General features: G+C 42.7%; 1 protein-coding gene across 3 annotated transcripts in view; it reads left to right on the plus strand.

Moving 5' to 3' along the window:
* PIGL (phosphatidylinositol glycan anchor biosynthesis class L) overlaps window positions 1–13,975 on the plus strand; it is a 54,430-nt gene that overhangs the window by 35,159 nt on the left and 5,296 nt on the right. For all 3 annotated transcript variants that reach the window (XM_015295848.4, XM_015295847.3, XM_046902694.1), the window contains 3 exons: window positions 1,369–1,459; window positions 7,036–7,103; window positions 13,771–13,802. In XM_015295848.4, coding sequence (XP_015151334.2) covers window positions 1,369–1,459; window positions 7,036–7,103; window positions 13,771–13,802 — 191 coding nt within the window. The remainder of the gene's footprint in view (window positions 1–1,368; window positions 1,460–7,035; window positions 7,104–13,770; window positions 13,803–13,975) is intronic.

The raw sequence follows: 13,975 nt of genomic DNA on the forward strand, positions 1-13,975 counted from the left end.
TGAAGGATCTTTTCTGTGATGAAAATCAAATGCCTTGTGTACATCAGGCGAAGATGCTCTGTACAAGAGGGACTGGCAAACAAATTTCTGTTGTCAGTAATGTCAACCCAGGGACCATGACTCGAATGTATATTACTTTAGAAATGCCTTTCTTTATTGTAGTGGTTTCTAACAGGATGTTATTTTGACCTGTGCTGAACAGGGCTATGTAAAAGGATGGTTAATATGCTAATGGTCAGTTTGTACTCCAGGCTCCTCCTCCTACTACAACTGCTATTGACAGCAGTGGAAGTTTTGTGGCCAGGAGATCTCTCATGAAGACCAGGGCTCAAAATGAGCCAGGGAGACACTGTCCTGTTTTGCTGCAGATGTTACAGTCCTTCTGTCTTGGGAGTCAGTGAGGCACAAGAAGGGAAGTGGCTCCCCTGCTCTCAACAGTATGCAGCTGGATCAGTTAGAGTTGAAACCTGTTTGTGAGAAGGCTGTGAAGCTGCTTTTCTGCTCAACCACCTCATAGTAATTATCAGGCCATCAGAGGATGGAAAAGATCTGAGAAAAGGACCAGTTCAACCTGTCATCATTGGTATTCAGCAGCTGCATGTTTTGCTATTGTTACAAATAACCTTTTTAACTTTGCAAGCAATGTTTTCTTGGCATCATTCATACGTAATTACTGAGAGGTCAAATGCAGCTGTCAGTTGTGTAAATATGGAATAATTTTGTTGGCTTTCTGGTGTTATTTTGCATTTGGATCATAGTCCCTGCCCCTAGGAGCTTGCAGTCTGAAATACCTAGGTAGAGCATTCTGTCACAGATGAGTTAGTATGCAAAGCAGTTAAAAAACAGATGAACTACTATCAAATCCTCACAATATAATTACAACTATGTTGTCCTTTGGTTGAGGTTAATGGTTTATTCCTGTGTAAACGAGACTTCTGCTTGTTATTTTTTTGTATGTAATTCACCAATAGATTACAATTAGAAAGCCTTTTGGAGAAAATGAGTTTTAAAGGAGCTTTTAAATAAATATCTGATAGTTATTCCTTTGTGTAGAGAGAAATTTGACTGGGACAAATAGAGAACAAGAATCATGGAACAAAGTAGGTGCTGCTTGAAGTAGAGCAGCCAGGAAATCTACCATAGAGGTGGGAAAGAGAGTTTAGTGAAGGAGGGTGTTGGCACTGCTGTTTCCCTTCCAGCCTCCCTCCCCCCCCAACCCTGCAAATATATAAGCTTGTAAAGACTCTAAGTAAGGTTCAGTGGTTTTATGTGGTAAATAAATGTACCTTGGTTTCAGTCTCTTTTCTGGCATGGTTCTTATAAAGTGTTTCAGGAATGAAGTGACTAATTACACTTGTCATTTTTTAGGGATCTTCCGGACAATCCTTCCATTCAATGGGACACACAGCTCCTTGCCTCCTTTGTACTGAAGCATATAGAAGCCAACAACATCAACCTGGTAATGTGAAACTTCCTACCACGTAGGCAGCACTTTTGAGCTAGGCCTCTCCTATCTTGGAGGTCTTTCTTTGCATCTCAGTGGGAAATAAACACTGGAGAGGTTTTGTTTTAGTAACTCCTCAAATGTTTCTTATATTTTAAAACAACTATTTTACTCAGTGTTGCTAAGTTTCCTTGCTAGAAAGGGCCTGCCTGAGATTTAGGCCTAGGTTTAGGCTTAGATTTGAAGGACATTGGCAGGCATGTGTTAGAAGGCTAGATTATTGAGGTCAGGATTTAAGGTTATTAAACCAGAGTTCCTAGGAATAGAGTTCTTTTCAGCAAATAGGAAGAAAAAAAAACAAACAAACATGGAAGAACGTGCTCTGTTCTTTTCTGTTGACCCTTGCTGTGATCACACATTGCTGTCACATGCTGATTAACAGCAAAATTGCAAGCAACTTTAAAGTGTTTCAGCAGTGCACAAAACAAGAAGCCACAACTCCTGCAGCATGGAAGCCCCCTGAGCATGAAAAACAGCAACATGTATCCAACTCTCAATTGATTCTATGGCTAATTTTCCATGAAATACATTGCAGTGCGCAGAGACAAATCTCGTGTTCCTGCAGTTCTTTTGTGTCTTTTGGTCCGGTGAATAGATAGGTTTTAATCTAATCTGAAAGCTCCTAACACAACAGGATTTGTATTGCGTTTTAGTGACTCTCCTGGGCAATAGGACAAGTGCACCAGAATCCCAGTAGAAACTCTGAGAACACCAGAACTTTCTTTAGATGGTTAGACAGGGTTAGATCTTTGCCTCAGAGGAAATTAAACTCAAGCTGTTCGTGCTGGGGAAGCAGGAGTCTGGCACTAGCATAGCGTGAGCTGAAAAATCAAGTGTGGGGAATTGGAAAGCAAGAAACATGCACAATCACTAGTACTTGCCCTGCTGTGCTGCTGGTATTATAGGGTGTAGCTGTAGTAATGAAGAGCACTGTCACAGGGCCCATTGCGTTCCCTTCAGCAGTTCCCTCGGCAGCAGTGAGGACAAATTATTCTAGCAGAACGTGTCAGCAGCATCAGTGGCCCCTGAAGCATCTTCATGGGAACGGTGGTAATGAACTGCCCAGTGAACTTGCATTATTTTCAGTGTCACAGGTAATCACATGGTCTCAAATGTCTGCTGTAATACCTTTCAGGAAAGAGCAGACCTAGTTTGCTAACAACAGAAAGCAAGCACCAAATTGCCTTTGTCCAACTTCCAGCATTTTTGAAACTGCTGACTTGCTATCTCTTTGCCAGTCTGTGCTCATCTCTGCTGTCCTGAGACAGTAGCCTTGCCTTGAAAGGTAAACTGAGTCTGTGTTTCAGTAATGGTGACATTGATAGGATTAGCTTAACACATTAAAAGAGCTTTATCAAGATGTAAGTGAACAGGGTTTCAAGCACATCCAGCTAATTCATTGAAGTTAACATGATTGGACGACATACGTTGTCTTAGCTATCCCTGTGGGAAAAATTTCTCCAGTTTTCCCTGTGGTCTTATCATATAAAATGGTATTTTTTTTATTTACAGAGCATGTGTCATCTGGCAGTGGAGAAGCATGCTGCAATTCCAGCATGTCTGAAAGGAAAGATTGCAAGGCACCATGTTAGGCATAGTTTCATTCCACTGCATTGTTACTCATTTTCCCAATTGCCCTGGAAGTCCAAGAGTAACTCAGTCTTGTTGAGAGCTACAGGGACATATTTCATCCAAGCTCCACGCTAAATAGAGCAGACACAGAAATTAATGGTTGGTGTGCTCAAAGCCAAAACTAATTTATAGACTGTGGAAATTATTTCCTGCCTGCTGGATTTATAAGCAAAAGCCAGTGGTGCTGGGGGAGCAGCCAAGGATAGTCAATCTTGATCCAGATTAGAAAGTATTTGGCATATAAAAAAACAGGGTTATGTAGTATTGTGTGGGCCCCAGGCAGCCCCAGATTATGAAATTCCACTCTTCAGGATTGCAGGTTTGGTGACAGCAGAACTTGGATTACAAGGTGACATTAAGACTGTGCATGGGGCAGATGCAGTGCCAAGACCAGAACTGAGCAATATGAGGTTTTCATAAGGTGCCTTCCACCACAGACTGATGGAAATGTTATCCATTCAGCCGTTTGTGGAAGAGTCCCATTGTCTTTGCCCAGCTCCAAATCAGTCTAGGTAGTCAGACCCTTGGGCCTATGAAATGATGCAATTAGAAATGGAGGTTCTTGCTGTAGCACTTTATGGGATGGCCCTTTATAAAAAGGAAAGACATTTCTATCCCACAGCAATGTACTTTGAGTAGATGTGTGCTCTGAAACACTGTATGATGTCAGAAGGAGTGAGGGAGACCCACAGCTTCTCCAGTGCACATAGCATGTAGAGGGAGCATGGGCTCCAGACCTCTCAGGGGTTTTCTGCTTGTAATTGAGTAATTTCCTCTGTGCTCTCCCACTCTGGAAGGGATTTCTGGACCTGTTTGTCTTGGCTGCTGCTCTAGTTTCCATTAGTGAAAGCTCTATTTCCTAAATACCAAGGTCACCCAGAAGAAAACCCAGCAACACCAACAGCAGCAGCTCCCATTTCAGAACAGGTGTGGGGAGGGAACTCCCTCTTGCCCTGAAGATTTCATTGAGCAATAATTTCCACATCGAGTGTATTTCCTATCCTACCCTTTTGCTCCCAGGACTGGCTGAGCTTGTTTTTTAACTGAGAGTTTCAAGATGTTCTGGTTTTTTCATCCTGCCCTGATTGTTTGCTTGATTTCATCATCTGCCTGGTTCAGGTTACGTGTTTAAAGGAAGCACGCAAGCTGGCTGCACCATGTGGAGGAAGTGAATGCTCCCATGTGAAAATATCTTCAGCATGTGAGAAAGAAATTCAGATTTTTTCATCAATGAAATTAATCCCTGAAGCTTGAGGAATAAATTTACATGTGATTGCTGCCTGCTATATGTCATGAGCACCACAGTGATGCTGTGGAATCAGTGCTCTGTTTTAGAACACAGACCTAGAAGCTATACATTGAACTGGGGGCATCACCAATGTGTCACAGTTGGCCTGAAGGATCTCTGAGGAGAAAGATGACCTATCTGCAGATAAGGTGAATGCTGTTGTGGCCAGGTCAGTGTGTAGGTATCTTGGGAATTATGTTTACAGACTTCTGTAGCTGAGGAGACAGGCTATTCAGTTGCAGTGGTCCTAATAGTAAATTAGTATCAATTGAAAGTGAACTCAGTGCAATCTCTTTACTTGGTTCAGATGTTACATAACCACAGCAATATGGAGAACAGCAGCTCCTATTTCAAAACCAATGTGGAGAAGGAAAATCTCCAAAGGTGTTTCTGAACAGATAATTTCCATGTCAAGAGCATTTCCTAACCCAGCTTTGTGCTCCCATAGTTGGCCTGAGCCAGTTTTGTCAAAATAGTGATTAGCTTATTTAGTCTGCTCACTGTAGTCTCTTATCTTGGTCTTCTAGTTTGTTCTCCTGTGCTTGCTATAGAAGGAGCATGTGTGTTTTGGCTTGCCTTGAGTTTATAGTTTGGTTTCCCAAGGAAACAAGTATAATGCAATTGTATTTGTGTATGTGCATGTGCGTGTTTCAAAAGACTTTAGAGCCCATTGGCTGATTTCAACCACATTTTACAGCAGGGTGGTAATCTTGAAGATGTTTTATTTATACAGGTTACATGAACGTAAATTATCAGGCAGAAGAGACAAAGCTCGCTCTATCCCTGTACAGTTAAAAGGTTGAGTGAGTCCAATCACTGTCAGGCTCATACTGTTAATCATCTGCTTAGGAACTTATTCTGCCTGTTATGAGTGGGACACATTGTCATGTAAGGAGAGTTCTTCTATAGGTAGAAGTGACTTCAGAGCACACCTTTTCTTATCAGTAGAATGCAGGGTGCTGTGCTGGTTCCTCAAGCCGTATAGAATTTAATAACATCTTTCCCAGATGAGCTACTCAAAAAGCTGATAATCTTAGGGAGGGCTGAGCACCATTCCAGACCGTGCAGTCCCTGCAGACAGCCTGTCAAGTAGTGCTGATGTCCAATAAAGCAGCCAAAGCAGAAGACATGTTTTTTCTTGTTACAGAAGGGATAACAAGGAAATGCTTCTTTGTACCTCAACAAAACCAAACTCTGTCCCATGACTTCCTGCTGGCAATGAATAACCCTGCTGCTTGGTGGAGCAGGGACTCTCCTGCAAAGTGAAGAGTCTGTCTGTGGCCTTGTACTAGGTGGATGGGCTTGTAAGCAGGCTTGCCTGGAGTCCATGGGATTTAACATATTTATCACTGTCTCTGTGTTTCTTGTCCTTTACATGGTACCTCCTGTGTGTGAGAGGGCCTCTTCTGTTGGAGGGTGGAGTAGAAAGTTGCAGTATGGGCAGGGTGGTTTTTGATCTTCCCTTGATCATTAACCCAGTACTTCAAGCTTTGCTTAGAAAATAGATTTTGAGGAGGGAGCTATGGTGAGTAAGCAAGGTGGTAACATTATTCTTTCTTGAGGGGAGGAAAAAAAAAGCTGGCAAAGAAGCAAATATTGGTTGAAATGTTGGGAGTTTGATTCCTTCCTGGTCACAGAGAAAGGAGCTGTGAAGAACTCTGCTGCTTGGTTTCTTTCGGAGTGGAAGCCTAACTAGATGCTGTTCAAAGGCTGTCACTTCCACCGTATGGAAACCATACCAGTACCAGCATATATACCCTGTCTGCTCTACATTTTCTGCTGCCAGTCTTCCAGATTGGTAGCAGGAGCCTTTTGATACCTACTTCACAGTACCGTGCAGAACGAGCCCTTAGGGTGGATGCTTTGCCCTAATACATTATTGAGTGGCTCTGAGGACTGGGAGCCAAGGGTATTCCATGCTTTGGATAGTGACTTGCTAATGCTACTTTCACATGTTATTTCTGCCTTAAAAAGTCCTCATTTCTCCCAGCAGAGAAGTGAAAAACACCATGATCTTCTCATTCAGCTGACAGCCTGACTTCGTTGTACAAAAATGGCAATCAGCTGATTCCTTAGAAAGGTTTATTCTCATAACAGATTATCAACTATTGCTATTCTGTGGTGAAGTCTCATTACAATCAGAACAGTAATGCATGATTGTGTTGCTCTTATTAGAGCAGTCCTGATGCACAGCAAGCTTATAGTCTCACCCTGCAATTCACAGACATTCTGGTATGTTCTCAGATCCAGGAGAGAGTGATTCATAAAACTGGACTACTTGGGACAAGAACAAGTTTGCATCAGATTATTCTGAAAGTAACCTTTTGGCTATGTAATAAGTAACAAGAGCATCCTGCCATTGGGAACGTGATACTTACCATTTCTCCCTTGTTCAAGCTATTAGGCTGTGTAGTTCTTTAGTTCCAGACTGTCCTCACTTACTTGTTTAGTTGTGTTTTTGTAACTTGAGTTCACGCACAAAGGCTACATTGTGCAACACAGAAACAACTCTTTGGAGACAATGGGCTGGGACAGTGCTGTGTTAGATGTCAAAGCTGGTTATTGTATTGTTTCTTTATTCTTCAAAATGTTCTGTGGTTTTATTTTGCAGGTGGTAACTTTTGATGCGGGAGGAGTGAGTGGTCATGCTAACCACATCTCTCTTTACACTGCTTTAAGGTACAGTGTTCTGCGTGCTGCATTGGATGCTTCACTGTAGTGTTACAGAATAAACGTGGTGTTGGTGTGTAAGCAGTTAATTACTAGCTAGAGCCAAGAGCAGTATTAACTTTGCTCATACCTGTGTGCCGGGCGATGGGACGTGATGCTATCTGGGGGAGCTCCTACAGTGTTGTAAATGACCCTCAGCGTCCTTTATTATTCCACCTGCTGGTGCTTTGCTAGTCTTCCTTTCACTGAGGCCTCTTTTGAATTTTGGAGAGGCCTGCACCGTTGTTCAAAAGGATGTTGCTATCCCATCTGATTATCTGAATTTACTACTCTGGGCAAAGGACGTTGCTCTTTCACTAAAACTGTCCCTATTTACCAATCTTCCTAAGTCAGTTCATTGCTTTATCACTTTAATCTTTAAATTCTGAAAGCCTTTTTCTCTGTGTTGTGATGTAGGAAGGATGCTAGACAAAAACCTATCACAGACTGTTAGATATCCCCCTATGTCCTGAAGAGATATGGGGAAAACAAGGTAGCAGCTGAATCAACTATTATTCCAACTCTGCTTTTGTGTCACTTTGTACCTGTGCAGAAATCACTTTCCCACCTTTGCACTGTAGGTTTCCTATGTATGCACTGGGGCTGTTAACCTTTCTCTTGTCTCAGAGTATCTTCCTGAGAAGTATTCCTTATTTGCAAGCCCCTTGAGCCCAGATCTTTGCATTAGTCCTTAGCCTAAGCAGAATATTGCCCTGAGCTGATGAGGTAGTCTTGCTTATATCAGCATATATAAGCAGCTCTCATTAATTAAGGACCAGTTTGTGTCTCATCTCTTTTCTGGTCCTGAATCAGCAGAAATAAGCATGGCAACTCAGTCATCTGCATGTGGCAGGAGTGATGCTGTGGTCACTGAAAGGTTAATTTTATTTTTAGTGTCTTGCTCTCATTATTTTTCAGTTTGTGTCATGGAGGAAGTAGAGCGTGACTGTATCAATCCTGATTTTCAGTGCCCTGGTGAGTTCTTATATACTAGTGCAGGCAGCACTGGGAGCATATGCTAGGGCTTCTCACATACCCCCTGCTAGCAGGGCTTTGCAGAGCAGAGGTTGCTGCCCCTGGGGCCTGAGTGCTACATGGCAGCAAAAAGACAAATTAACTCTTCTCTAGGTATCGTGGAATGCATTTATTTATTAGCCATCTTTAAATGAGGTCTGCAGGACTCTGCCTCCGCTATGACAGCAAGTAGAAAGGGTGAAGCAGAAGGCTGATGCAGCAACACTCAGCTCTTTTGAATGCTCCCAGTCTGTGAGAGACTGACCTTATGCCCATTAAGAAGTTGCTTGCTGCAAGAGCAGAGGTACAGCACACTATGTGATCCATCCCACAGCTCCTTGCTTCAGGAGATACAAATTATTAAACAGCTGCAAGGAGCACAACAGTTCAGGAAGCGGTCATAGCTGAATGGATTCTCAGCATTATCTGCCAAGAATGTAAATAACCTTTCTAGGGTCTGGGACAGAAATTACATTCAGAAGAGCAGGAACTATTCAGAAGCAATGTTTGGTGCAAGTGGAAGGAACATCTTTGTGACACCTTGCAAGGATTCTAGATGCTGTTATATGCCTAGCCTTCAGATCTGTGGAATGCCAAGCTTTGAGGGTGGGTTTCTTCTTTTGCAAAGGAAAAATACTAAGAAAAAAAAAAACACCCCCCCCCTAAAAAAAAAGAATGGGGAAGGAACACAAATTGCTATTTGATTTTGGTCTCCCCTGGGAGTATTTCAGTTCTGCCTTACAGATTAAAAAAAAAAAAAATCAAAAAAACATCAAAAGAAACAACAAAACAAAACAAAAAGAACCACTATAGCAAAGAAGAGGGAATTGAACACAATTCTCTGTAGCTCTATTTCTTTCCCCATGGCCTTGAATTGGCAACATAATTCTCCTTTATCCTCAGAGTAGGAGCTTTCCCTGTTGCAAAGACTGGACCCTGTACACATATTCACAAGGACGAATAGGTCTGAAGTGACATCAGGGTCACTTAATTCCCTTCCTCAGTATTTGGTCAGTCACTAAAGCACTACAGTAATAACCATGGTAAATAGTACGTGACAGGAATATTTGAGAACCTCTCCTTCCTGCACTTTGAAATGACAGTGTTTGCACTGAGATCACATGTAATATCAAGGAGTTTTAGTTTAGCATGAGTCATCTTGCATTTTGATTTTTATACCAGCATTCTTGCCTAGCAAATGGAAGGCTGTTGATTTCGTTATTTGCTTGCTTAAGGTGGGGAGAAATGGCCACTGTGAGGGGGAGGAAGGACTGTAACACTTGTTTTCTTCAGTGAGCAATCAAATCCATTTCATCCCAACTAGAACAGAAAAGAATAGTCCTTGTCTGCTTAGGGCACAGCAAACTGAGTGGAAAATAGGAGCTACTATATTTAACCATGCATTATGTTGTTATAGCAACTGCATCCATAAAACTTATATCAACGATGCCATATAAAAAGCTACATCAAAGAATCAGTAGCTGAGCCTATTCTCATCAGTTCAATTTAGCAAAACACCTCTCAGTCTTGCAGGATGTTTCTTAACATCCATCAGCTCAGCGGTAGGTTGTAAATGAGACTGTGATATCGCTGCAGAAGTGATATTTGGGAGCTTAGTGCTTTATCTCTCTTGAGTTGATTGTGGTGCAGCTTGAGTGCCACCAATGCCTTTTTGCACTTGCATGTCACAGCTTGACTTCTGAGTGCCCCATTTATGAATGCTGTGGTACATAGCACTACGAGGGTGGATTGCATCAGGGTTTCCTCAAAGAGGAGGACTAATTAAATGGCAGTTTCAAATAAGTGTAGCAAAACAATGATCAGCATTGTCCAGCCAAATCCCACATATTTGTTGGGTACTGATTCCAAAAGCTGCCAACTGGATTACATCTCTACAAAGCACAGTTGTGGAAAGAAATGTCCTCTTTTTTTTTATCCTTTAAGTTTCTGTCCTTTCCCCTCAAATGACTGCCCCATGTCTGGCATACATCATTATGGTATCTAGCTGTATATTTCCTCCTAGATTGCATCTCATTCCTTAATTTGACTAAGCTCATTCACCCCAGTGCCCTTCCATGTTGCTGGTGAGAGCCATTAGGGTAAGGTTGCACACAGGGCACTGTATTGTTGGTAGTCAGCAGGGATTCCCCTCCACCAAGAAGTGGTTTTTTTTTTTTTTGGCTGAAGAAACAGCCTCAAGGAATGTCCTTCCCAGCATCACTAGACTGCTAGCAGCATGACTGGAGCAGTGACACTGCACATTCTTCTCCCAGTGCAGGGACCTAAGCACAGAGCCAAAGAGAAGCTCTGTCAACTGGAAAATCTCTGAGTTGTCCTTTTTTTTTTTTCTGAGTGATGGAACCATCTTTTTACCACTGTGATACATGTGAGTACAGAGTGCCTGAATAGTGTTTAAAAAGCTGCATGTTGTTATGTGGTGTAGTTCAGGGTGCATGGAAAGGCAGCCAGAAAGTCCAGTTACGGAGGGAGGAGGCATTCCAGATAGTAAACATTCAACATCTGGCAAGTATATCCCTCTAATGTCTTGGTGATTCCTAGGAGACTGACTGTTCTTCCTCTTTCACATCTGTTTCATCAGATTAATTGGGCAGATTAGAGGTTAGGATCCTAAATGGAGCCCCAACGTATCTTTAAGACATCCATTCTTTTGCCGTGCTCTTGAAAACTGCATTTCCCCGGGGCTCAACACCATCCAGCACAGCACAGTGAAGGGTTTTGCCTTTGGCACCAGAATCTAATCAGAGAGTGAAGTCATTGATTTCAGTGAACAATTTCTCACTGAAGAGAACATCACCAAAGCTGTGATCCACCCACCTGAGCATCAGTCCCACTTCTAACCCAGAGGAGTTCTGTGCTCCCTGAGGCAGAGGTCCCAGCCCTATCTTGACTTATTCCTTCTTGCCTTCACAGGCCAGTATCAGGCATCTGTACTTCAGAGCTAGCCCATTTGCTTTGCTGACAGCTTTCATTGAAGTTGAATAAAGATAGAGAATTAAGGAGCTGACTCCATTCAGCAGTTTGCAGAATGGGGTTTGTTGGCCACTTCAGTTTTCCTGCTGGGCAGATGCAGGTGATAGCTACAGACAGGAGTAGCTTTCAAAGCTGCTGGTCCTTGAGGGATGGTCCTTGCAGTGCAGAAATGGCAGATGCCATCACAAGTCTCAGGGTATTTTGGAGTTCTTCTTTGCAGTGGGTTGCACTTCATTTCAAATGTGGATCTGAAACCTGCAAAAGGCCCAATAGTGGGAGTGCAGTGAGAGATACCTTGAAATCAGCTGGCCTTTGGGATTTGGTGGGTGGATGGCAATGTGCTCTATATTTAAAGGAAAAGAATTTTTATGAAAGGTCTCTTTGGAAGAAAAACACTCCTAAAAAAAGGAGCCTGTTTGTGTTTGACTTGTCAAGATTTTATGCCAAACTCTTTCACCCAAACCACAGCAAGTCCAATCTATAAAACAACATTCCCAAAATGGCAACAACAGACAGCTGCAACCTCTCCCCTACTTGGAAGTGTCCCATGGAGAAAGCTTCAACGGGGTGGAGATGGGAGCAAGAAGATTGATTTGGGGGAGGATGTTTTATGAATGTGTTGCTTTCTCTCTCTCTTCCTCTCTTCCCTGCTTCTCTCTCTCTCTCTCTCTGCAACCACATGGTTCATTGCCAGCTCTAGCCTGAGAAATACAAATGAGCAAGGCTGCAATTCCTCTGCACCTGGGTGGAGTCCATTCCGAGAGCTCTGCACGGAGCTGAACCATTTGGCTCAGGACAAAAAGGATAAGGAAACGATCTGAGTTTCTCTGTGCCTGTTCTTTCAGATCAGTATCAGGTCTCTCTGGCTGCAGTGTTGAAGACCCTTCCTTAACCAAAATACACAGTTTGTGCATCTCTGAACCTTTACACAAACATAAGCCCCTTAATTTTCTGCTGGATCAAACTTTCCTTCCTGCTGAAGGTGCCCCCTGCTCCTGTTGGAATACTTCCATATGAACTGGATCTCTCTTTATTTCTGTTTCTAGTGGCCAGAAATGGTGATTATTAGTTCACTCTTGGAGCAGCTCTTCACAACCTTTAGCTTGCTGTCAGTTAGTGCTTTGACAGTCTCTCAATACAACAGCAGCACACCCAGAACAGGCACCAGGACTGGGGATAGGTAGCCAAACTTCCCAACCCCTCACTGCTTTCTCTCAAGTTTATTTTAAAATAAGTTCCCACCCTGCTAGCTTTACTGAGTGCTGAATCACCACTTTGGGTGGCCAGATTCTAGCTGGAGGGGAAGAAACTTCTGGCAGAAGAGCAGAGCACACATTAATGGAGATATTTAAACCTTTCCCTTGCCTCTGAAAAATTGTTGGTAGTGTTTACAGAGCAACATCGACAATCTTGGTCTGTACAGTAGGGCTTGAGTAGTGGGCTATAAGGGGGCTGAGTCAGTATTACAGGGCCACTGTTTAGTAGGAAGTGGTACTGCTTGTTGATCTTTGGCTCTGGAGGAGACCATTGGTAAGAGAATCTATTTAAGGCATGTGTCTTCTGATTGCTGTTTGAGTTCTGCCATGACCTGCATTTCTGGCTTGGCTTTTGCTTTGAATTGCTTTGGCTATTCATATCTCAGTGCTTCCTATTTTGTCTACTCCTGTGTAGCTAATCCTTTTCCTTGAACTTAACCAACAGCCAGAGATAATCCTAGTTTGAAAGTGACTGGAGAAACATAACAGTTTACATATAACGTATGTGTTATCCTGGCTGATTTACACATGAACTGTCATGTTGTCCTTTGTTAGATACACCGCTATAAGATGATAACAATCTTTTTAAATATTACTCAGGGTTAAATAACTTTCGGGTTTTTTATTTCCTTTCTCTTTTTGGCAAATGTTCCATTGTTTGGCTATTTTTTTTCTAATGGAAGAGCAAGCCTGGGTGTGGGACAGCTCTGAGTGCCATCTGCTGGAGACCTGCTTCCTCCCATCCCTGTGATGGGCCAAATCTGGGGGCATTCAAATGGTGATGTGAGCATAGGTGCTCTGTCACCACGAACTATGGGCCAGAGCAGAAAAAATTTTGTCCCCTCATTCTATTCCAAAGGATATGTTTTTGCCACAGAAATTTCCCAGGTAAAAATCATGAACGGATCAAAGTCTTATTGAGCAACAAGTTGGAGCAAATTCTTGGATGTCCCCGTGCCAGCACAGGTTAGAAAGAAGGAAGTTGGTCCCCAAGCAGGAGCTGTCAGCTGTGTTCCTGGTCAGCAGACAGAGACCTGTAAGAGCAAATGCTATCAGAGGTAAATAACCTTTGGCAGCCTCCTACAGTTTCCCTTAGTGCAACAGAAGTTTGAGAGTGAATTGGATTTATGGAGCTTATTTGTGCTGTGTCCCCAGCAGCCAGCACAGAAAAGAAATGGCAGATTAATGTGGGGATTGAGGCTTACTACTGCCTGACGTACGCATCCAGCGTCTGCTCCTTAACTTTCTTTTAAGATCAACTATTGTAAACGTGTACGTGTGTTAAGAGAACGGGGTTAATACAGAGTCTGTGTCTATAACATCAAGATTTGAGTAACTTCATTATTGTTTACCTACGTGTATCTCTTCTTTCATAGGTACCTGCATTCAGAGAGGAAGTTACCTGAAGGTATGTCACACAAAACACCCATGACTCTGTGCACATTAGGCAATCTTTCACATGCATGTTCTGTCCAGGGCTTCATCTGCCAAATCCATCTCTATTTGAAATGCAAATGAAACCCACAACTGAACTCTTTCTTGTTCTTTTATCTCCCTGCAGCCTTTCACTAGCTAAGGCTC

This window comes from Gallus gallus, chromosome 19 (assembly GCF_016699485.2).
Source record: "Gallus gallus isolate bGalGal1 chromosome 19, bGalGal1.mat.broiler.GRCg7b, whole genome shotgun sequence".
NCBI classification, from domain to species: Eukaryota; Metazoa; Chordata; class Aves; order Galliformes; family Phasianidae; genus Gallus; species Gallus gallus.